The sequence below is a fragment of the Sminthopsis crassicaudata genome, chromosome 1 (assembly GCF_048593235.1).
Source record: "Sminthopsis crassicaudata isolate SCR6 chromosome 1, ASM4859323v1, whole genome shotgun sequence".
In the NCBI taxonomy this organism is placed as follows: Eukaryota; Metazoa; Chordata; class Mammalia; order Dasyuromorphia; family Dasyuridae; genus Sminthopsis; species Sminthopsis crassicaudata.
Window position 1 is genome coordinate 739,346,465 of NC_133617.1, and position 25,518 is coordinate 739,371,982.

Genomic DNA, 25,518 nt, shown 5'->3' on the forward strand with positions numbered 1-25,518 from the left:
TACCCATGAATAAAATTTTTGTAAAAAAAAATCTATGATGAGATGAAGCAAATGGAAGAAAAGAAGGAAAATGGAATGGAAATAAGATTTCCTCATTAATAAATCAAAATTTAGACATTAAAAAAAGTATCTGATTATGGTCTCCCAACCAGTCCAGGGGCACTCCGCCACTTAGCCGCTTCTCAAGGTTCCCCAACCCTTTGACATTATATTGAGGATGAAGAATTTCTGATCAGTTATCTAATTTTGTTCTCAAAGCAGTGCTGAGAGGCAGCTGTGAAGTAGGGCGGTTATTTCCATTTAACGGATAGAGGCTGAGGATGGAAGTGGTTAAGTATCAGCATCACACTTAGCTCTTGAGTGACTGACAAAGGAATTTTCATCCATTCTTCCTGCCTCCAAACCCCATCCTCAAAATCTGCAAAGCGTTTTTCCCTTTATTATCCCATCTGTTAAACTGTTGAATTTAATATGCAGATGAGTCCCCAAAATACCCATTCCTCGTTTGTTCTTTTATTTTATTTATTTATTTATTTATTTTTATCTATTTGTGTCCGCGGACTGTTACACTACAAATAAAAAGAAGGAAAACAACCACAGTGACCACCGATTTCTCAGTAGGATCCTGACACTTGAGTAGCCACAGCTACCCGTATGTAAAAAATCTGGAGAAAAAGGAGTTTGGAGGAGGAGCCAGCAGCTGCTACTCGTAGTGTCCTGTCTGCCAAGGGCTGGACTGAAGGGCTGCACGTGGTGCCCTGGCTGCCATGCGCACCGGGACCAGGGCCGCACGTGGGTCCTCTGCCAAGGGCGGGGCCATTGTGTGCAAGGATGAGGGGTGCACGTGTTTTTAGTGCTGAAGACCGGAGTTTGCGCATTGGGAGTGGGAGGGAGGGGGGCTGTGCGCGGTCCTCTGTCTGCTAAGTCCGGAGAGACCGTGCACTGGGGACGAGGGGTGCACGTGGTTCCTTGGCTGCCAAAAGCTGGGAGGCTGCGCAGTGGGAGGGACGGCTGCGCGCGCAGCAGAGGAAGCCGGCACGCGGCCGCCGGACGTCGTGACCTCACGGATGCCCGGCGGTCACCGTGACAACCCGAGGAGGGGCAACAGTGGCCGGGGCGAGGAGCGGTTGAGGCTGGCGGCCGCGAAAGGCCGCCTCCGCCCGGCCAAGCTCTCGGTGGGCAGTCAGGCCTCTGCTGTTGGCTCGGGCCGGCCCCCGCGCAGGGACTATGAGAAAATGGTCGTGCAGACGAGGAACAAGCACAAGGAGCTGCCGTCCAAGGGGGTCCAGTCCCCTCGCGGCCCTCTGCGGGGCCGCCGGGGCCCGGAGCACAGAGAGCGGGGGGCCCTGACGGAGGACCGGTGCGCCAAAGGGTCGCGGCCCTCGACGCCCGGGCCCACCCACCCACCGGGGAGCGGCGGCGGCGGCCACCACAAGGTGGTCCGGGTGTCCCCGCTGCGCCGGCTGCTGATGGCCAGTGTGCGGCGCCTCCTGTGCCTCGTCCTGGAGAAGCTGCCGATGCTGCAGCATTACCAGAGCTACTCGTGGAACCTGACGCTGGCCCTAGGTGAGCTTGCCCGAGGTGTGGGCCCCCTTCCATCATAATTGTGGAATGTATTAGCTTTTCTATATCTTGGATAGCAGACTTCCCGTCAGCGCCAGATGTTGGGTGCAGAACTCTCTTTGTGGCTTCTTTAATGCTTTGTTTGTTTCAGCTCGATGTAATGAAAACTGTATCTTTGTGACCTATTGTAGCCTTTGTATCCCTTGTTACTCTTTTCCCTGTAGCTTTCCCTAATCGTTTACATAGAATGACCTTTAATATTTAAGGAACATCTGCTTTAAAGCTTATTTTGATAACTAATGTGCAATAATTTCTTTTCTGTTTCCCCAGGAAATCGTAAATAGGAAGTTTACCCCTAATGTCTTGTGTCTTTATGTTTATTGGACACTTGGTTATGGACTCTGATTGTTTCTGGTGCTTCCTTACCTAGTTTGTTCCATTGGTTTATTTTCTATTTTTTTAATATCAGAACCAAAGAACTTAAATGGTTATTGCTTCATAGTATAATCTGACTCCTGGAAGTGCTATTCCTGTTTCATCTCTACATTTCCTCACTATCTGAACATTCTGACCCTCCAAATACGTTTTGCACTTTTTTCTGACTCTTCACCCATTTGGGGTGAACTATTTTCAGCTAACATCAGGGATGAAACACTATCCCAGGGGTTCCTTAACTTAAATTTTATTTTTGACAATTGTATTTCAACATAATTGGTTTCCTGTATGATCTTATGTATATTTTATTTTATGCGTTTTAAGATATGATTCTAAGAAGGGACGCATAGGTTTACCAGTTTCATGGCACAAAAGGTTAAGAACTCCCTGCTTTGAGGCCATCAGGTTTTGCTCAAGACTTGATCCTTTAGAGCTCTTCTGCCCCAAGCTTTTTTTTTTTTTTTTGGTATGTATATGTTCAACTTCCTTTTCCTTTTCAGATGAGAGTAAGAGTCATACGATGCTTACTCCCTGGGTCCTGTCCTCTTAGTTTATATACTATTTTCTTCAGGTATTACAATCATGGGAAACAGTAAATTCTACCCTTTTCTTTAAAATTTCCTTTTTTTCCTTTTCATTAGACAAGAACAAAGCTATGCTCAGGATCTCTGATCTTGTTTAACATCTTCAGTATTTTTTAAAGACATGAGGATTCTGGAGATTGTTGTCTCTTTACCCTTAGGAGAATGTTAGGTAGTACCACATCAACCTGCAGCTCCTTTGATTTGCACAAATCTTCCTACTTATTATTTTTGTCTTCCTAAGTTTCTTTAGGCTCTTGTGTTTGTATTTAAGGAATGCTTGAAATTCCATTAAATAATCTTTTTTTCCTTTTTAGGACTTTATTGATCTTTTCAGGGTTTATTCTTAATCATAAGCTTATCCTTTTTTTTTTTGGCAGGGAACATTTTATTCCAAGATAGCCTTACTTTTTTTTATTATATATTTTAAATAATATTATCCCTTGTATTCATTTTTCCAAATTATCCCCCCTCCCTCTACTCCCTCCCCCCCCCATGACAGGGAATCCCATACATTTTACATGTGTTACAATATAACCTAGATACAATACATGTGTGTGAATATCATTTTCTTGTTGCACAATAAGCATTAGATTCCGAAGGTACATGTAACCTGGGCAGACAGATATTAGTGCTAAGAATTTACATTCACTTCCCAGTGTTTCTTCTCTGGGTATAGCTACCTCTGTCCATCATTGATCAACTGGAAGTGAGTTGGATAGCCTTACTTTTTAATAAGATGATCATCACTGTAGTTCTTGAGTATTTGAAATACTTTCTGGATAGTGGCAGTAATTTTTTTTTCTTTGATATGGGATATCTAGATTTTGACTTATGATATTTTTGGGACCTTTCCTTGTTGTGTTCCTTTTATGAGCTGATTGGTGGATTCTTTTTATCTTCTATTTCAAATAGACTTGGGCAGTTTTTAGTTAAGGTTTCTGAAAATATGATAACTACAATTACTTAAAAAACAACAACATAGTTTTCAGATAGTCCAGTGATTCTTAAATTATCTCTTTAAACTTGCTTTCTAAGTTTTTTATTTTTCATATCAACTATCTTATTTTTTAATTTTTCAATTTTATTCTTTTATTTCTTGCTGTTTCACTGAATAATTGATTTCTCTTTGATTTGTTTCAATTTTGGAGAATTTGATCTCGTGATCAAAATTTTCCTTCTAAATTATTTGTTCTCCATCCAGTTATTTTCCAGAGTTTTATTTCATTTTTTTCTTTTGAGACTTTGCTTGCACAGTCTTTTTTTTTTTTTTTTTTTTAGGATCTCTTGATCTATAATAGTTGTTAATGTTTTTTGGTTTTTTCGAGTTACTTATTTCTACAGTTTTAGTTTATGAATTGAGGCTTTGTACCAGACCAAGTTCTGTCCCATGATATGTTTGAATCCTTTGGGTTCTCCCTTTTTGGGTTAGACCTCCTTTTGATCTTGGAGGTTCAGAATATTAAATCTTAAAGACCCTTTACGATTTTTTAGGGCAGAGTTTTAGGGAATTTGAAGCCCCTAGATTTGAGCTGTTGGGCTCTAAGCACTGCAGCAAAACACCAGCTATTGGGTGCAGGCACTACTTACTGCTTTCAAGGTCTCCAATCTGGAACTTTCTCAGGGGAGCCTTCCATTCTTGTTACTTCCTCCCATAAAGCCTCTCAGTTGACTTGTTTTTATCATTGGTCAAACTGGGAGGGACTGGTGCTGGCATCCAATTGCTTTTTGGCTTCTGGATGACTTTCTTTTTTTCTCTTTCTTTAAATAGTATTTTATTTTTTCGAATTACATGTAAAGGCAGTTTTAACATTCATTTAAAAAATTTGAGTCCCAAATTTTCTTTCTCCCTCTTTCCCTCCCTTTACCTAAAGTGGTAAGCAATTTAATATAGGTTATATATGTACAGTTATGCAAAATATTTCCATATTAGATATGTGAAAGAAGAAATATACCCAAAAGGGAAAAATCAGAAAAAAAATAGTGAAAATAATATGCTTCAATTTGCTTTCAGACTCTATTGAGTCTTTCTCTAGACATGGATAACATTTTCCATCATGAGTTTTTGGGAATTGCCTTTGATCACTTTATTGCTGAGAAGAGCCAAGTCAGTTGTAATTGATCATCACAGTGTTTCTGTTACTATATACAATGTTCTTCTGGTTCTGCTCACTTAACTTTGCATAAGTTCATGTAGGATTTTCTGGGTTTCCCTGAAATCTGGCTGTTTGTTATTTCTCAGTAGTATTCTATTACATTCATGAATGTTCAGTTCAATTGATGGACATCCCCTAAATTTTCAGTCCTTTGATACCACAAAAAAAGCTGCTATAAATATTTTTATACATATGGTCTTTTGCTTTTATTTGGGATACAGACCTAAAAGTTGTATTGCTGCATCAAAAAATCTGCATAGGGGAAGCTAGGTGGCGCAGTGGATAGAGCACCAGCCTTGAATTCAGGACCCCAGTTCAAATCTGGTCTCAGACTCTTAACACTTCCTAGCTGTATGACCCTGGGCAAGACACTTAACCCAGCCTAAAAAAAAAATCTGCATAGTTTGATTGTCCCTGGGACATAGTTTTAAATTGCTTTGCAGAACGATTACATCAGTCCATAACTCTACCATCAGTCATTAATGCTCTAATTTTCTCACATCCCTTTTAACATTTATTATTTTCCTTTTCTGTCATATTAGCCAGTCTGATTTGTATGAGGTGGTATTTCAGATCTGTTTTAATTTGCATTTCTCTAACCATTAGAGATTTATAGCATTTTTTTTCACTTGACTGTAGATAGTTTTGATTTCTTTTTCTGAAAGCTGCTTTTTAATGTTATTTGACTAATTATCATTTGGGGAATGACTTGTATTCTTAAAATTTGACTCTATATATTTGAGAAATGAAGCGTTTATTAGAAATGCTGAAAAAATTGCTTCTCATTTTTCTACTTTCCTTTTAGCCTTGGTTCCTTTGGTTGTGTTTGTGCAAACTTTTTTTTTTTTCTGAAAACTTATTAATATTTTCCCCAAGTTACATTCAAAACACCTTTTTACATTTGAACCTAGAACTCAGAAATCTTAAAAAAATGTAAAAAGAGAATGCTTCCATCTATATTCAGATACAATCAGTTCCTTCTCTGGGTATCCAGGTATGCTATCCTGGATAGGATTTTTTATCACTAAGTCCTTCAAAATAGTTGTGGATCATTGAACCACTGAGAATAACAAAGCCACTTACAGCTGGTCATCTCAGAACATTGCTGTTGCTTTTTATACAGTATATATTTCACTTTGTTTATGAAGGACTTTCTATGTTTTCTTTTTCCTGAGAGCATTCTGCTTATCATTTCCCAGAAGATAACAATATTCCATCAGAGAAATTTACTTTGAATTTTTTTACAATTACTACTGCTAATTGTATTTCTCTTCATTTATTCTTTTTTGTTTTCACTCTATCCCTCCTCAAAACTCCCTCCCCCAATATACCCTCTCTTTTACCACTCTTCCCCTCTTTCCATATCCCATTTCTCTCTTATTTTCCTGCAGGGTAAAATTTCTATATCCTTGTTGAGTATATATATTATTTCCTATTTGAGCCAATTCTGATGAAAATAAGGTTCACTCATTTCCCTCCCCTCCTTCCCCTCCACTGTAAAAACTTTTTCTTGCCTCTTTTATGGCAGATAATTATGCAAACTCTTAGTGTTTTTTCATGAATTTCCTTGATATTCTTGATCTTTTGTTCTTCCAGATTAATTTTGTTATCTTTTTTCTAGTTGTAGAATAGCTTTTTTGGTATTTTGTTTGCTTACTGTAACACTGAAGTAAATTAATATAGGCCTAACCATGAGCAATTAGTATTTTTTCAGTTATCTAAATCCAGCATTATTTGTGTGAAAAGTGTTTTGCAATTATATTTATATAGTTTTTGGATTTGTTTTGGCAGGTAGACTCCTAAGTATTTCATGTTATCTATAATTATTTTAAATGGAATTTCTCTTTGTTACTCTTGCTAATCCATTTATAGTGCCCAATTCATTCATCTGTTTTCCCCAATTTATTGGTGTAAGAATATAGATGTGTCTATCTATGTATCTACATGTATTTTCTCTAGGTAGTAATAATAATCAAAATCATCCATTTTATATCTTTCAGTGTTCTGTCTCTTGTTCCATCTTACACTTTGCAATACAATTTATCTTTTGTTTGAGCAAAACCTTTTCCCTTTTCTATAGATCTGACAGGTAAATTTATTTCTTGTCCTAAAAGATAATCATAAGCTTATACTTAAGGGTCTCAACCCTTATATCTAAAACATGTATCCATCTCAACCCTTATATCTAAAACATGTATCCATTTGACCATATCTTGTTTCACAGTATGTTGATCTAATGTTTGCCATAATTTTCCAGTTGTCCCAGCAGTTTCTATTAAATCTCAGAAGCTAATGTTTTGGGGTTTATCAGCACCAGATTACTAGTCATTTATTACTGTATTTTACGAACTTAATCTATTCTACTGATACACTCCTCTATTTCTTAGCCAGTACCAGATTTTTTTCATAACTGCTGGTTTATAATATAGTTTGAGATTTGATATGTTTTTTTCATGAATTCCCTTGATATCCTTGATCTTTTGTTCTTCCAGATTAATTAATTTTGTTATTTTTTTCTAGTTGTGGGATAGCTTTTTTTGGTATTTTGTTTGCTGTGACACTGAAGTAAATTAATATAGGCCTATCCATGAGCAATTAGTATTTTTTCAGTTATCTAAATCCAGCATTATTCATGTTATCTACCTCTCTGGGCTATCCATCCTTTTGGCTCAGGGAGCTAGGTTAAAGAGAGTGACTGCTGCCTGCAGTGGGCTTATAAAGGGCCTGTGAGGTCACACACACAGCCAATCAGCGAGAGAGTCACCCATTACGAAGCTATCTCAATGTGGCTAAGATCCCACCCACAGGGCAGTCCTATATCCATAGAGATTACTTCTGGGCCTCAATCTCCGGTTGTGCTGTGGTGCTGCCCATTTAAAGGGCCCTTACAATTCCCTTCTCTTGTTTTACGGGAACCCCATCCTTACAATCTACAATTATTTTTAAATGGAATTTCTCTTTGTTACTCTTGCTAATCCATTTATAGTGCCCAATTCATTCATGTTTCCTCCAATTTATTGGTGTAAGAATATAGATATGTCTATCTATCTATGTATCTATATGTATTTTCTCTAGGTAGTGCTTTCACTGAATCCTATAATTTTGGTATGTTGTTTCATTGTTCTCTTTGATGAAATTATTCACTGTTTTATGATTTTTCTTTTACCTACTCATTCTTTAGGATAAGTTTATTTTTCAGTTGATATTTAATCTTATTTTTCCATGGCCCTTTGTTACACATAATTTTTATTGCATCATGATTTGGAAAGGGATACATTTAATATTTCTGCCTTTCTGAATTTGATGGTGAGGTTTTTATGCCCTAATATACATGGTTAGTTTTTGTATAAAAGCCATGTACCACTGAGGAAAAATATATTCTTTTCTATTCCCCTTCAATTACCTCTAGAGGTCTATGATATCCAGCTTCTCTAAAATTCTATTTATCTCCTTAACTTCTTTCTTGTTTATTTTGTGGCTAAATTTGTCTCGTTTTGAGAGCGAATGTTGAGGATCCCCCACCAGTATAGTTTTACTGTCAATTTCTTTCTATTCTTATCATTCATTTGATTTCTTTGGAAATTTAAATGCTTTAGCATTTGGTGCATTTATATTTAGTATTGATATTTCTTCATTATCTATGGTATTGATGTGGCAACAGGAAAGAGCTTCCATGGGGGGGGAGGGAGTGGAGGGAGGGAGGGGATAATTTGGAAAAATGAATAAAAAAAATGCTTCAAGGACTTTTTTTTTCTTTTCATTTTCTTTGCTATCCCTATCTATCTATCTTCCCCTAGCATTGGAAGAAAACAGGATAACAAGGAAGAAATATGTAAGAAATATGCATAGTTAAAACAAATTTATTTATTAATTCTATACTGAAATTTATGTTTCATTCAGCATCTTGAGTTACTACCTCTTTGCTAGGAAGTGTATATAGCTTGCTTCATCACCTTGCTTCTTCATCACACTTGCTTCTGCAGTTATGATTTGGTCATTGTGTTGATCAAAGTTCTTAGATCTTTCGGATAATTTTTTCTTTTTTAAAACTAATTTTAATCAGTTCATCAAGACTACCCAGGTTCTCCTGAAACTATCCTTTTCATAATTTTTACTAATTTATTTGGTCATTCTTTAATTAATGAGGATTGTCTTTTTTTCCTATAATAAAAAGAGTTACTATACATGAATAGCTTATGTATGTTATACATTTTAGTCCTTTTCCACTTTTAAAAAAATCTCTTTAAAAGTATAGATCTAGTACTAGTATAACTGGTTCAAAGATATACAGAGTCTAGTAATTTGTAGGCTGTGATTCCAGATTACTTCCCAGAATGCCTAACCTAATAGTGCAATACCTGTTTTGACTCTCTTAACATTTGTCATTTTAACTTTTTTTAATCATGTGTCAGTTTTTTTATGCTTATGATGTGGAACCTTAGAATTAATTTAATTTTTTAATCACCAGTGATTTGGAGCATTTTTCATATAGTTTGATTTATTCATTTGAAAATATAAATAATTATAATTTTTTTCTTTTTTTATTAATTTTATAATTATAACATTTTTTTGACAGTACATATGCATAGGTAATTTTTTTTTACATTATCCCTTGTACTCCCTTCTGTTCCGAATTTTTCCCCTCCTTCCCTCCACCCCCTCCCCTAGATGGCAGGCTTTCCCTTACATATTAAATAGCTTATATTATATCCTAGGTACAATATCTATGTGCAGAACCAAATTTTGTTGTTATTGCAAAGGAATAATTGTATTCGGAAGGTAAAAATAATCTGGGAAGAACAACAACAAAAAAATGCTCACAGTTTACACTCATTTCCCAGCATTTGTTTTCTGGGTGTAGCTGATTCTGCCCATCATTGATCAATTGGAATTGGATTAGCTCTTCTCTGTGTTGAAGATATCCACTTCCATCAGAATACATCCTCATACAGTATCATTGTTGAAGTGTATAATGATCTCCTAGTTCTGCTCGTTTCACTCAGCATCAGTTGATGTCAGTCTCTCCAGGCCTCTCTGTATTCCTCCTGTTGGTCATTTCTTACAGAACAATAATATTCCATAGCATTCATATACCATAATTTACCCAACCATTCTCCAATTGATGGATATCCAATGAAGGAATAATTTAATAAATGTGTACCCTGTGTAAAGTACTGTGCTAATATATGGGGATATAAATAAAGAAAATTGATAGTTTTTGCCCTAAAGGAGCTCACATTCTAATGGGGAGGCAGTCACAGAAGGTTTTAGCTGCAAGTCAGATGAAAAAAGTTCATGGTGGTTAGGATGTCCTTAGCATATTTTCTTTTTTCCCCAATTTGCCCCTGCATTTACCTGTCAGAACTTGCTGACAATGGAGCTTCTCTACAAATCCAAGCCATTTCTTGCCTTTTGCTTACCTCTTTCTACTCTTGCACAATTAATATTTCTAAGGGAAAAAAAGTGTTATTAAAAAGAGGATTTGAAACCAAGGCTTCTTGACTCTTAGTGTAGGGCTTACCTACTATACCACAGGGTATAGACACACTTATGTCATACTTTCATACTTGTATATAGTTGTTGATCTTAGGAAACTTGCAGAATCACTTTTTCATAATCTTTATTTTGACAGCTGAAGCCTTGAGAATGAAATATGTGCTGCCATTGCATATAAAATAAGTAACGAGTCAACAGAGTATTCTTTTTGCAGTGTAAAAAGATCTACTTGATCTAAATTTTTCATAAACAGATGCTTCTGAGTATTTTACCTGTTTCATGTCAGTTGTCTTTGTGTAACCATTATTCACATTAAAATACCTAAATACATATAAAAGGAAGAAGAATCAAAGCTGAATTTGGAGGTGTGACAATCAATAATCATGAAGAATGTAGATGTTTACTCTTCCATTTAGAGTTCTTTTAGAGTGAGAGCTTAGGAACCTATTTTTAAATCTGAAGTATAAGTGAAATAAATATAAATTAAACCATTTTCGAGGGCTTATTCAAAATTAGTGTTTTTAGTCATGAAATTTATTTCTTCATATCCTTTTATGGTTTATATTATGTAGTAAGAGTTACATTTGCAAGTTTTTAAAAGTTTCTTATGTTTTGGTTATCAAGTTTTTTCACATTTGCCTTATTTTCCGCAGCATTTTTTCCTTTTTAAAAATTATACTTGTTATTTTTGTTTCTATGTAATCAGTACATCTTGAAGCACATCTTTTCTGTGATAACTTCTTCTGTTAAATAGAAAAATAATCATCCTTCCTCCATAATTGAGGTATATGCTTTATGCCATCTTATTCCATCTTTTTTATTAGTTCTTTTTATGTTTAAATCGGTCATCTAAAAAAAGAGTTCATGGAAATATATAATGTGAGATCTTGATGTAAATCAATTTCTTACCAAATTCCTTTTTTTCTAGTATATTTATTAAGTAAATCTCCCCAGTTTTTATTTCCTTTAGGTTTATAAGACACTGATTTCTCTTTCCTTCTTTCCTTTTCTCTGTCCACTTTTCTTCCCATTCTGTCTTTCTCTCCTTTTCTTTGTCCCTGTATATATTTGTTATATGTATATCTCTTGGTATCATGGCAACAGTATATATACCAACTACATGTGTGCATATATTATGCATGTGTATATCTACATGCTTTTTTTTTGAATCAACTACCACTTAATTTTGTTTGTAATATCTCTATTATTTTTAAAAGCCTTTAGACTATGAGTCACCTTCCTCAGTCTTTGTTCCTCCATCCCCTTTCATATTCTCGTCTATTTTCTATGTAAATTTCAATATTATTTTATCCAATTGTATGAGGAAACTGACATTTTGGCTGTCATTAAATTAAATTTATTAGTCATTAATATCAGTATTGTAATTTTTTAATACATTAATCCAAACCAGCCATAAACATTGAATATTTGGTTACTTATTTAGGTTTTCCTCTATTTAGTCATTATTTTATGTGGTCTTAATTAGTTCATTCATATATATTTCTAGTTAGTTCCCAAATTTTTTTTGGTTATTATAAACAGGATCTTTTTATGATGCTTTCTTGATTTCTAGAAAAGAATACAGATGTTTTTATGGGTTGATCTTATACTGTTAATCTTGCTTATTGAGCTTATTTAAGGGCTGTAATAATTTTTTTTTTTTTGCTCAATTAGATTTTTTTTGTCATACTACCTTTTTTTTTCTACTAATGATATTTTGAAAGAGGAATTTTTAGTTCTCTCAAGTGTCATATAGAAGAGATGTTAGATTTATTTGAAGAAGAAACTAAGAGCAATGGGCAAAAAGTTGCAAGAAGGCTGACTTAAAGTATAAGACAAAACTTTTGAAGGGTATTAGGGTATCCATAATGGAAGTATTGTCTCAGTAGATTGGGAATTCTCTTTTACAACCAAAAAACTTTTATGTAAAAGTTCATTGGCTACTTTTTGGTTAAGTTGCAGAGGGACATAGTTTCATCTAGTAGAACTTTACTGAGGTTACATCTTACACTCCTTATAATCCACAATTTTGAATTTTTTCTAGAATTGTCAGCTCCTTTGTCTTTTCCTCATTCCTTTTTAAGTTATTACTTTTGATTGCTGCCAAAAAGTCTTGGTAAGTTTTTGGATGTATTTTAATGTTCTTTACAGTCTTGTGTTACTCATAACACACATTCTCTAATTTGCTTTTTATTGTAATTGGGATTATTATTAGCTAAGGTTACTTTATCATTATATATGCATATATTTCTATGTTTATATATCATGTATAAAATTGTAATAACTTATTAACAAAGACTTTATTATTTTTCTTAAAAATTCATCAGTTAGTTTGGATTTTCAAATTTGCTCCTTGTAGCTACTTAATTACAGCTTTTTCTTGATAAAAAATTCTAGGTCTTGTTTGATTTTGAAGTAAATTTTCTTGTTTTCAGACAATATGATCATATTCTCAAGTGTGTGATTTGGGCACCAATATTATTATTATTTTTAAATGATTTATTGAACTAAATACAAAAGAAGGAAAAATAGAATAGAAAAAAGAGAAAAGGAAAATAAAACAAAACACTGTCATGTGCCTAGTAGAACATCAGAGAAGATTCAAAATATATAACAATAAATATCCATTCAAGAAAGAACATATAATAATAGAAATTATATTCATTAGTGTCCATCTTTTCTTTGCTTCCTTTTAGATTATTCTTTGGCTCTTTGCTGCACACTTTTTACTTTATTCCTTTTTTTCCCCTTTTCATGTCCCCACCTCTCCCAAGCAGGCCAAAGTTAACCATAGATGTAGTTATACACACACATCTAACCTATCTACAGACTCCCACACATATAAATGTATCTATGTACACACATACATAGACCTATTTACATATCCATATATACTCATACACACACATATATACATATTTGCATTTACTTATATGTAAACATGCCTCTAAAACAGTATTAATATGGCTGACATATAATGTAGATTTCTCAATTAAATCTTTGTTTGACTTTGTCTAAAATCAGTGATTACTAGACCTACTTTTTTCCCTAAAATCTACTCCTGATCCCTTGTTGTATATATATATATATATATATATAGCTTTCATTTTCCATCCCTGCTAACTCTTCTAGCCAAATCACAATTCTTCTGCTCCTTAAGTTGCCTTGCTATTACTTAACCTCCCTCCTCCCATGGATCCCTCCCTTATTCCCCCATCAACTTTTCCTTCCTTCTTTATCTCATTCCCTTAATCTACATATCTTTTTTCGTTCTGATTAATTTAAACCATCTTCTGTACCCCATGTCTTTCCCATTAATCTACCTTGTCCCATTGCCGTAAATCTATACATTCTTTTCTATCCCGCCTTATCCTATTTCTTCCTGTCTTGTTTCTTTATAGATTTTTGGATGGTGCTATAACTTTCATGTCTATATGTATGTATATATATATATATGTATATGTATATATATGTATGTGTATGCATGTAGTGCTCCCTATTTAACTCATGCCTGATATGAGTAGGTTTTCAGAACTGTAAGTTCTCCTCTTCCCTCTAATTCCTTTGTGTTGATTCTTTTTCTACCTCATTTGTATTACATAATTACTATTTTACCTTTTCCTAGACAGTATTGCTTTTTGGAAACAGATCATACTCACCTCTTCCCCAATTTTTCTTTTGATCTATTCAATTATTAATGTCAGTCTTAAATATATGATATATATTTTCATGCATAAGACATAACTGGTTTGTCCATGTTGAGTTCCTTGAAATTACTCTTTGATATTGGCTGTTATATGTTAAATTTTCTATTGGTTGAGACAAAATTGTCCTGAAAATCTGCAAGTTTGTTGAATGTCCATTTTTTATTAAATATTATGGATAATTTTGCTGGATATGATATTTTTGACCACAGACCTAGTTATTTTGATTGCCAGTGTAAGGAATACTCAAAGTTAGATTTCTGGGAAGCCAAACTCAAATCTCCTTCTTCCTTCTTGGGCCCACAGCCAGCAGCCTCCCTGCCTTATTACACCTGCACTCCCTTTGCCCAGCGCAGTGTTTCTTCTGCACAGGCAGGGACTTCCCCTTTGCTGTTTCTGCAGAACTACCCTGGAGGTGTTTTCACTTGATGCAAGTTAATTGTCCTGGAGTCTTTCTTCTGGTCTTCTTGGCTTATCCCAGGAGAACCCCTGTTCTGCTCCAAGTCTTCTTTCTTTTTCATCAGTCCATGTTTACCTTGAGGCACACAATTGTTCTATTTGGGGGAAAGGAATTTAGAGAGCTTAAAATTTTCTGACCTACTCCACCATCAGGCCAGAAGCCTCTTCCCAATATTATTTTTAAGAGTCTTTTTCAAATTTTTGTTCAGCTTTGATTTTTTTTCTATATTCTTTAGTAATTATTCTTTAAGAAATTGTTAGAAACATAATTTATTTTTTCTTAACTTTTGGCTTAAGTGTCTTTGTAATTCTGTAGTTTTAAAATTATGTGTCTCTGATCAACTAGTGTTATACATCATGCTGGTATCTTGTGCATATTTTCCCTACTTATGTATGTTTTACTCTCCATGGTCTATGCTGGAATTGTGTTCTTTTCTAAATTATGTCCTTATATATAATCTTGAACTTTTTACTTTGCTAGTTTTTCTTGGGACATTTATATTTATTGGTTTGCCTTTCATGTCTCTAATTTTTGTCTTGCATAGCTTTTAGTTGATTTTCAGCTTTCATATAACCTAGGTTTATTCTTCAGTTGTACTTTCAAAAATTTATATTTTATTTTTTCAGGCAAAAATTTGCCTTTTCTCTCTTCCCATCTTTTCCCAACTGTAAAAAAAGAAATGAAACTCCTCTATATGCATGTAAGCAAAGCAAATTTTTGTGTGGGTCATATTTTTTAAAGACTCATTTCTATAATAGTCCTTCACCCCCTCTATAAGAAAGTAAGTAGCATTTTCATCAGTAGAGCTCTGGAATTGTTCCTAAGTATTTCAAAATTATCTTTACTATTGTTGCTATTCTAGTCACATAAGTCTTCTCAGGTTTATTAAAAGTCATTCTCTTAATAATTTTTATATTGCTCCAAATTGTTCCATCAAATATGTAACATAACTTGTTTTGCCATTTCCATATTTTTTTTGTTATCTTCAGAGTTCTGTGCTATGCCACCTGGAAAAAATGTTATGTCTTTGTAAATTCTTAAGAGTTTGTTTTGCTTAGAACTAATTCCTACCTTAATTTAGTCTTCTAGTTCTTTTCCTCCTCCCCTTTCCTGCCTATTTTCCTGTTGAATGAAATGTATTTTTGTACCAACTGTGTAGTTTATTCTTTCCTTCTTTGACAAGTTCAGATGAGTGATGTTGAATTGTCAGTTACTTCTCCACCCATCTGTTTGTGCAGATGTCTACTTATATACCTTAATTACGTGATAGTTTTGGTTTTCCAGGCCAGAATACCCTTTGCTGGCCTACACATGTTTCCCTATCTATGTTGTCTTTGTTTAATGGAATGAATGGTCCTAGAGGGCAGGGAATATGTTTGCATTATCAAGTCTTAGCACAATTAATGAATGAATGAAACATTTATTGAGCACTTACCTAGGGCTAAGCATGGTGCTAAGTTCTGGCCTTAAAAATAGCAAAGTGAGATAGTTCCTTCTCTCAAACAGCTCCCCATTTTAATTGTGAGAAGTGGACAAGGGAGAGGAAAAGTTTTAGCTGTAAGTCATAGGGAAAAGTTCCCACCAAATTTTCTCCTAGTATCCCTCTTCTTTCTTTCCTAGAGAACCACCCCATAGTAACAAATAATACTGTTTGTGGGGGGGAGAGGAAAAATTAGCAAAATTGCTTAACACATTGAATAATTTTGAAGTTCTGTTGTCTCTCAATTATAATCCTTCTCTGGGAGGAGGTTTCTTTTCTGTAAAATCTTTTCCTCTGTGAGCAGGTTTCTTGGGAGGCTTCTGGAGCCTTTTCCTCCAAAAATGTGGGATTGCTGGTCTTGCGAATCCATGGGACGTCTTCTCTTTGACTCAGTCCAGAGTCTCTCCTTCCAGACTGCCGTCCAAACTCAATGTCCCAGTCTAGAGTGTTCTTCAGACTCAATGTTGCCTCTTTTTATCCTCCCAGAGAATGGGCTTGTGAGTACTGCAGGGGCTTGTGGGAACTCCTTCAACTAATGAACTTGCTTCTTTAAAGTATTCCTTCAAGGTGAAAATTCCCCTAAAGGTTTGAACTAAAGGTGTGAATTCTGAGATAGAGAATTGTTAAGTACCAATTTAGCACTTAGTACGAACCTAATGGGTTTCTTCTTATACATTACATCTTTTTTTGAAACCATTCTTATTTTTTGGTAATTTTGCAATATTCACTTAAGATCATTTAGTGATGGTTCTTTCCATTTCCATTGTAGAAGTTATGTTGGATGTTGCTTTCTTGGATCTGTTTACTTCATTCTGCACTATCAGTTCATGTAAATCTTTTTATGCTGTTTATTCTTCATAATCATCATTTTTTAAAGGATGTTAATATTACAATCGATTTGCATATCATAATTTATTTAGCTATTTTCAATTGACATTTATTTTGTTTCCAGTTATTTGCTATCACAAAAAGTGTGGTATAAACATTTTAGTGTATATAGGACCTTTCTTACAAGTGATCTCTTTGGGTTATAATAAACCCAGTGGTGGAATCTCTAGGCCAGAGAGAGATTTTTGTAATTTTATTTGCTAATTGCATATTGCTTTGGAAAATGGTTGTACTGATCTGACAGCTCTGCTGTAGATGCACTGCTTCTCACAGTCATTCTAATACTGACTATTCTCATATTTTGTGATTTTTGCCAAATTTGCTGAGTGTGAGGTAAAAATCTCAAGATTGTTTAGACTGTTACTGATTTTGGAACATTCTTTTGTGTGGTTGTTAATAGTTTGTAATTCATTTAAAAACTAGATCCTTTGATCACTTATCTTTTGGAAAATGGCTTTTGATCATATATGTTTATGTGTGTATGTGTGTGTGTATATATGTATATATATATTTATCTTGAATATCAGAGAATAAACTCTTAAACATGGTGGCTAGTAGTTTGCAATTTTGTCTTTTGGAATTATTTGCCTTATACATTTGGTGACTTATCCTTCAGGAATGGCATTTAGTCTTTGTAATGTGTATCTCAAAGGTTTTAGTGCAGTTTTTTTTTATCAGAGATATTTGATGCAAAAATTACTTTTCATTTGTTAGTGTCCCCATTACATCCTAGCTACATTGATTTGGTTAATTCAGACTCTAATTTTTTATAATTATGTCTGTTCTTTGCTTAGTTAAGGCATTTCCCCCCTAAATCATAAGAGTTGAAAAGGAACTGATTTCCTCCTTCTTCTGTAAAGTTTATCTATTTTTATTTTTTTTTGGTGATATCTGGCATAAGATATGTTTTAAACTTAATTTCTGCCTGTATTTTTCAATTTTCCCAGAAGTTTTTATTAATTAGGGTGTTTTTCCCAAATGATTTGTTTTCAGGATTATTGAACACTGATTTATTGAGATAATTTGTTTCTGATTCTTCCTTGTCTGTAGCTTACTTCACTGATTGATCATTAATTTTTAATAACTTTTTTGTCTTTCCAGGTGCCTTTGTGGGAATTTTACACTGGTAAGATTTAATTGTAATTTGTGATAAATAATAGTTATTAAAATTTTTTTTTCAAAGCTGTTTTATGTGCATTAAAAACCGAATTGCCTTTGTAGTTATCTTTAAATTTATTTGATTACAGTTATGCCCCACTTTAGAAAATGATTTGTGACATTTGGATATATAAAGTAGGTTACAGTTATTTATAAAACAATTTTTTTGTAAAAGAATTTTTATTGCTCAACAAATCCTTTTAATTTGTTGGTCATATGTTTTTGTATACAAAACTTCATTTGTTATGAAAAAAAAGTTTTGTGTGTTTTTTGGAACATGTTTTTCTTGAAGAGGAAACATTTAATACTAATTTTAAGTACTCTTAACATTTGAAAATCTCTTATAAATGAAGAAAAATACATTCTGAAATGATGATGTAAGTATATGGGAAAACATTACTTATACACAAGTTTTTTTTGTATAAAGGAAAATATTCCAATATGTGTATATATATGCCTATAGTCATTCAATAAATATTTACTTTCTTGTAGTTCATTCCTTTAAGTTGTGCCTGACTCTTTCTGACCCTGTTTGGGTTTTCCAGATACCGGTATGGTTTGCCATTTCCAGCTCATTTTACAGATGAGGAAACTGAGGCAAACAGTTAAGTGTTTGGCCAGGGTCATACAGCTAGTAAGTGTCTTAAGTTTGGATTTGAAATCAGGTCTTTCTGACTCCAGCCTGGCGCATTATCCACTGTGCCATCTATTTGACCATCTGTCTAGGACTGTATACTGGAGATAAAAAAAAAAAAAAAGATTGTCCCTGAGCTCAAACAATTTATAATTTAGTATAGGATAATATAATCTAATAGGAGAAGACAACACTACAAGAGGAAGTCAAAAAGGGAGAGAGGGAAGCTCCTGATCACAGAGCTATGATGAAGTAAGGGTGCAGTCTAGGGGGAAAAGCAGAGCTGGCTGGCCTGGGGCCTCCTCTTAAATGGAGGATCTGGGAGGAGCTTTCTGCTCAGCCTTCCAGTTACAGTAAGTTTGCTGGCTGAGGAGGTGGGCTGGTCCAGGGCTGGTGTCTTTCTTATAGGATGAAGACCTTCCTGGGCTTACATACAGAGTCCGAGGAGGGCAGCTGCCCTTAATGTGAGGACTCAAGGCTAAATTCTTAGAAATGTTTAAAATATCATGTCCTTTATAGAATTACCATATTTTAAAAGAGAAAGGGATGTATTGAATGTATTTATTTTATATTAGTACAATATCTGAAAGAGAAGAGTGTAATGGAAAGAACATTTTATCTAATGCATGGATTCCTGGGATCCAGTCCCACCTATGGCACTGTAGGACCTATGGCAGCTATCTTAGCTTATGTTGGTATTGGAGCTTCTCCCTCTGGAAAATGAGGATCTTGTATTTAGAGCACCGCCCTCTGTCATGTCTCTTCCAGTTTTAATGTCCTTCTGTCTTGACCCTTAGCAAATTAATGTTCTTTCCCTCCCTCCTTCCCCCCTCTCTCTTTCCCCCAGCTCTTTCTGTCTCCCTCCTTCCCCCTCTTCCCCCTCTTTTCCCTCCTCTCTCTCCCCTGTTCCCCTTTCCTTTTCTTCCTCCCTCCTTCCCTCCTCCCCATTGTGTGTGTGTGTGTGTGTGTGTGTGTGTGTGTGTGTGTGTGTGTGTGTAATTTCTTACTACTGATTGTTCTATAAGAAACAATCAGCAGCAGGATGATTTCAGAAAGACCTGGAAAGACTTTCATGAATTGATGCTAAATGAAGTGAGTAGAAAGAACCAAGAGAACATTGTACACAGCAGCAACAGATTATGTATGTGATTCTCATTTTTTCCTTTTTTTCCCCATTTTTATTGTGATTTTTTTTGTATATCAGATAAATATGGAAATTGCATATGCTTAAACTATATTGGATTACTTGTCTAGGGGAGGGAGAAAAATTTGGAACACAAGGTTTTGCCAGAGGTGAATGCTGAAAGCTATCTTTGCATATATTTTGAAAATAAAAAGCTATTATTAAAAAGTTTTCTTAATATTGGCCGACTAAAGATGTTTATTATATGTTACCTTATAAAATTTATGTGAAATGAGTTTTCCAAATTGCCATATTCCATGAAATTGAAATTCTTTGCTCACTGACCCCCTGTTTGGCAGGTAGTGCTGAACTTGTGGGTTTGAGATGCTGAAGGATTTTCAGGTCTAAAGTTGACCTTCCTACATTACAGTCCCACTCCTTTGGTTTCACCTTGTTCACTGTGGCCTTTTTAGCTATAACAGTAAGATAGGAAGTAATTTCTTTCCTAATTAGATCCATTAGATTGGTTACATGCAGCTCAGTTTAACATTCAAATGTTTTAGAATGGATCTGCTCTCATTATTTTAGTATTGCCTGATGAATCTGGAAGTATATGTGAATAAATATATATGTATATGTATGTTTGTATGTTTATGTACATGTATTTTGCATACTTTTATTTTAAATTTTCCTTTAGAGTGCCCCATTTACATTGTTTCAGTTATGCTAATAAAAATAATTTTTTCCTGAAATATAGTCCTATTCAGTTAAAATATATTTTGAGCCTATGATGTTACTCTAAAATTATGTTTTAGTGATTTAATTTTAGTTTAGTGGATTAATTTTAATACTTTTAAAACCAAATAATAATTGTAATGCTTTTAAAACTTTAAAAAATTTAATTTATAACTTATTACAAAGATTTCAATTTTTTTCTATGAATTTCTATTCCCTTTCTCTTATCAGATTTGAAGCTTTTTATTTTGTATGCAGATGTAATTAGATTTTTTCAGTACTAATTTTGAATCTTGTTTCTTATACTTGCTTGTGGTCCTTCATTTTTTTTTTTCAGGGCTCATTTAACAACTCTTTTTGAAAATGATCGCCATTTTTCCCACCTCTCAACCTTGGAAAGGGAGATGACTTTTCGCACTGAAATGGTTAGGCCCTTCTAAAAAATTATTATATGGTCTTTTAAATAGTTGGTTTATGACCTAGAAACTTGATAAGCACTAAAATAATTTGATAATAAAATTTATTCTTTGACAGGGCTGTAGCTTTTCCTGAAAGATTTTGCTATCCCTTACCTGTTCCTTTATCTCATTTCCTCTCCTTATCTGTTGTACCTTTCTAATCAAAATTATGTTAACCAGTTTAGGGAGTAAGTAAAAATGAATGAACAATCAAGAAATGATAATATCCAGGGGTTAACGACCTACTATTCATTTATACAGATTTTATGTTGACTGAAATCTATAATTGCAAGTCATTTCTCTATTAACTACTATCAAAAAACAGTGGAAATATATTTCTGATGGAAAATAAAATACAGCAGTCTTTCTGAATTCACATATGAAAGGAGATAACTAGGCTTTCTCAAAAGACTTAATCATTTTCATTTTTAGAGCAGAATACTAAGATAAATGAAGGTTTAACTCAGTATCACATTTCTTATATTGTCATGTTTTCATGAGAAATCTTAGTGTAGGCGACTGTACTGGTATATATAGCCCTGCAGTGGAAGACAGAAGGCAAGGTATTTCCTTAGCTATAGCTTGTTTTTAATCTGAGCTTTCTGTATGCCATATCTCCTTTACATTAAAAGATGGTATGATAATACTCTTTATGTGAATTCAAGTCCTTTTAGCATGGAAAATGTTAATATGATGTCTTTCACCCTTTATGATTTTTAAAATATAGTTCACCTCCATATAGTCAGTGCCTATAGTGTGTTAAGGTACCATGCTTGGGTGCTGGGGAGAGGAAGACAAAAACAAGACTGTCTTTGCCCTTGAGTAACTTAGTTTCCTGAGTAAATATGAACTCTCTCTCCCCAACAAGGCAATACAGAGTAATAATCATGAAAGGCGGGGTGAGAGGAGCACTGAAGTGAAGATGATCAGGAAGGACCTCTTCAGTGTGGGAGTGGATAGCAGGCATGGGGGAACAACTTGTTCAAAGGCCCAGATGTCATGTATGGGTAATAGCAAGTTGGCCTGTAGGGAGAGGGTAGAAGTACTAATATGAAATCAGTCTGGAGATATAGTCAATGGGAGCTAGGTTATGAATAGCTTTTAATCCTGGAGAAATTTGTATTTGTTTCGATAGGCAATAGGGAACCACTAAAGCTTCTTGAAGAAGACAAGATAGCCAGATCTAGACTTGTGGGATGTTTAATTGAATATTAATACAGAGAAGGTTTTCTTTTTCCTCCAAAATATACTTCATTATATTAATCCCTATCTTCAAGTCTAGAAAGATGATTTAGAACACTCCCTTTTGTATTCAAAGGGGAAAACCATTTTCTTTTCTTTTCTTTTTTTTTTTTTCATTTTGGAACATAGGTATAGTATTTAGAAGACTCCCCTTACCATCTGTATAAATTGGAAAAAGACAAAAGAATAGAATTGGCTGTGGGATACATCGTAGTCTTCTGAATGGTGCTTGCCATCCTAAATCATCTTTTTTTGGAGTAGTGTAGTACTTAGAACCAACAATTGTCTTTTAACATTTGTTGCACTGTGTGGAATTATAGGAGAAAAACAATTCATAATATTTGCCCCTTTTGATACTTGGAAATAAATTAAAAACAAAATTTAAAAGAAGAAGGGACCTTAGTAATCATCCTTCGAATCCTCTCATTTTAAGTGTGGAAACTGAGGCATAGATAAATGAGTTGGCTTCTTCTAAGTCACACCACTAGTAAAATGACAGATCTAGGGCTGAGGTCTTTTAATTTTGCATTTTGCATTCTATACCATATTGACTACTGTCTAGCATTTTTTTCTTGGCCTTTTGATGGTGTAAGACAGCTATTTAATTCAATTTTTCTATGTTATATAAAATTGGGCCTATGTCTTGGAAGACATTCTGGCATGCCATTTTTAATCAGTCTCACCCCAACCTCTCTATAATTTGGTAAATAATTAGGCTCTAAATTTTCTTAAAAATAAATTGTATTGACATGTTTTGTTTTTATATAAACATTGCCCACTTTCTCTCTTCCATTACTTTCTTCCATTCAAAGAGTTATTATCCCTTATAGCACAGAAGTTAAAAAGAGGAATAAAAGTTCAGCAAAACTAGTCAATACATAGAAAAAAATCTGTTAAAATTTATAGTTTAAAGAAGAGGAGTCCAATACCATGTTTTTAGAAGTATTTTTAGTGTTTTCTTTACATGTGTTTTTGGAACAAACTTAAAAAGTTTGCCAAATATTTGAATTTTTAAGTTCTAAGAAATTACTACTAGATAGAAGGCTTATACAATTAAATACTAGCCAAGATTAATTTTTATCTTAAAATAAAAAAAATTAGAGGGAATTATGTGGAATTTTAAAAGGCAAGGAAATGGTAATTCCCAGATTTTAATAAAACTAAAATATATGTCTATTTTAGGGACTTTACTATTCCTACTTCAAGACCATGATAGAAGCACCTTCATTTTTGAGAGGACTATGGATGACTATGAATGATAGACTTACTGAATTTCCTCTTGTAATTAATGCAGTGAAACGCTTTCATCTTTATCCAGAGGTGAGTAATTTTGGGAAAGGTAAATCCAGTTTGCATAGTACTTCTCTTAATAAAATTAAGTTTTAAATGAATGAACTGATACTGAGAAATTACATAATAAATTGCATTTGATCTGGAAACTAGACAAAGTGACTACCATAGTTAATAGAGCCACTTGTTGAGAACAGTGAATTTATCCAATGAAAGAACATTTATAGACAATAGAAGAATGTAGCCACATACCTACAACGTGGAAAAATTCAGAGCTGCTTAGTCTAAAGAGCATGATTTCTTCTTGCAATCTGCAATTCCAGAACAAAGGAAAACCAAAATTATTCATTAGTATATATTTGTAGAATTAGGAATTAGAGACTGAATTTTATATGTCCCTGTACTTTAAATCTCCTGTCTCCAAATGGAGTTTAGGAATTGCATAAATTTTCTCTTAGTTTGCTGTGAAGAATTAATGTTATCTGGAGACAATCTTCACATATTATTGACATTTTAAAAAATGTTCTTAATTAAGAAACTTTATCTTTAGATGGTAAAAGAAGGAGTAGGACTATTCTTTTACTGCTGACCTTAAAGGGACTGTAGTCTTGGGCAGTTCTAGGAATGAGATTTATTCATTCAGTAAATTAACATTCATTAATTTGTTATCATGTGCTCAAAACTGCTAAGAGGCTTTAAGGGATGGAAGAAGCATGAGAGATGTTTGATTTTGAGAACCAGTCAAAGTTCACTAAGTTCAAATAACCAGTTAAAGTCCAATCTACATAAGGGATGCAGAGGAGGCTTGTTTTAAAAGATAGTTCACAGTGCTAATAATGCACACTGCAGTAGCTTCTTCAATTAAACAGTATTTTGTTTGGAATATGTCACAGAACTTGTGATATAGTGTAAGAAGGAAAACTAAAAATTAGACAATAGAGTGCACAATTGAGACATCAGCAGCCTAATTTATTGAAATAAACTATTGACTCTGAAAAATGAGAAATATATTAAAAAACAGACTATTACCATTTTTTAAAAGAAATTTTATGAATGTAAGTGAGTTACCATAATGAGAAAATCCGAAGGACCTCCCAACTCCTTCTGCCAAGATCTCAGAGAAATTTGGTAGCTAAAGGCATCACCAATTCAGAAAAGAACTTTATTTGGAAAATCTTCCAGAGGAAGATCATGAAAGACTATTACCAATAATATATTTGCAAATAACATGAACTGGCAGAGCAAAAATTGAAATATTCCTTACACAAATCAAGAACTTCTGATCACCTCGTTTGAGAAGGAAATAGGCTGATTTTTTCAAACAAGATTCTAATTCTCATCATTGCTATATCAGCATGCAATTTACTTAAAAGGTTATGAAGATAAAGTGTAGCATTATGTATATGTTTGACTAGTAAAAGTCTCTAATCAAGGCATCTCATTCATATATTAAAATCATACAAAATTTCTTCAGAAATTAGCAGCACAAAATATTTTGCTCATTTGATTTCCTCTTAATATAAATATCAAGGTAGGCACAACACAGAAGCATGTTACCAGATGTCTACAATGGAAGATGGAAGAGTCAACCCAGAATAGGAATTCCCTGTAGATGATAAATGTATATAGATTATATATAAAAAGTATATACATAAAATATTTGGGCTAGAATATTTTCGGAAAACAATTGTTTTTGTGATCAACCCTTTGATTTTAAGTATCAGTGTTAATTTGGCCATTCTGTATGACTATAAGATATGGAATACTTCATGGAGAGTTATGTGGTAGACTGGACTGGGCTGCAAGATATTACCAGTGAAGGATTTTTTAATATATTTTTATCAGAGAGATGTTGTATAAACAATTTGGCCAGTCATGTTGTGATAGTGGGAAGTGAACAGTGGGCAGACAGTGCAAGAGTGCTATTGGTGTTCACCTAAAGCTAAGAAATTTTGGAAGTATCCTCAGTTTGATTTTTTTGTGAAGAATTTCTTAAGAGGTTATGCATAAGCATCCCATGGGATGAAAAAAAAAACCAGGGATTAAGAGATATCCATTGTAGAATTGTGCTGGGAGTTAAACTCAATTTTTTAATAAATGATTTAGGCAATAACT

General features: G+C 34.0%; 1 protein-coding gene across 4 annotated transcripts in view; it reads left to right on the forward strand.

Moving 5' to 3' along the window:
* Positions 1 to 1,067: 1,067 nt before the first annotated feature.
* LOC141551991 (protein C-mannosyl-transferase DPY19L1-like) overlaps positions 1,068 to 25,518 on the forward strand; it is a 121,608-nt gene continuing 97,157 nt past the window's right edge. For 2 of the 4 annotated variants that reach the window (XM_074284305.1, XM_074284304.1), the window contains exons 1-4: positions 1,068 to 1,566; positions 17,865 to 17,889; positions 20,751 to 20,838; positions 23,296 to 23,433. In XM_074284305.1, the coding sequence (XP_074140406.1) occupies positions 1,068 to 1,566; positions 17,865 to 17,889; positions 20,751 to 20,838; positions 23,296 to 23,433 (750 nt within the window). The remainder of the gene's footprint in view (positions 1,567 to 17,864; positions 17,890 to 20,750; positions 20,839 to 23,295; positions 23,434 to 25,518) is intronic. The other 2 variants (XM_074284306.1, XM_074284307.1) reach the window with 2 other exon arrangements.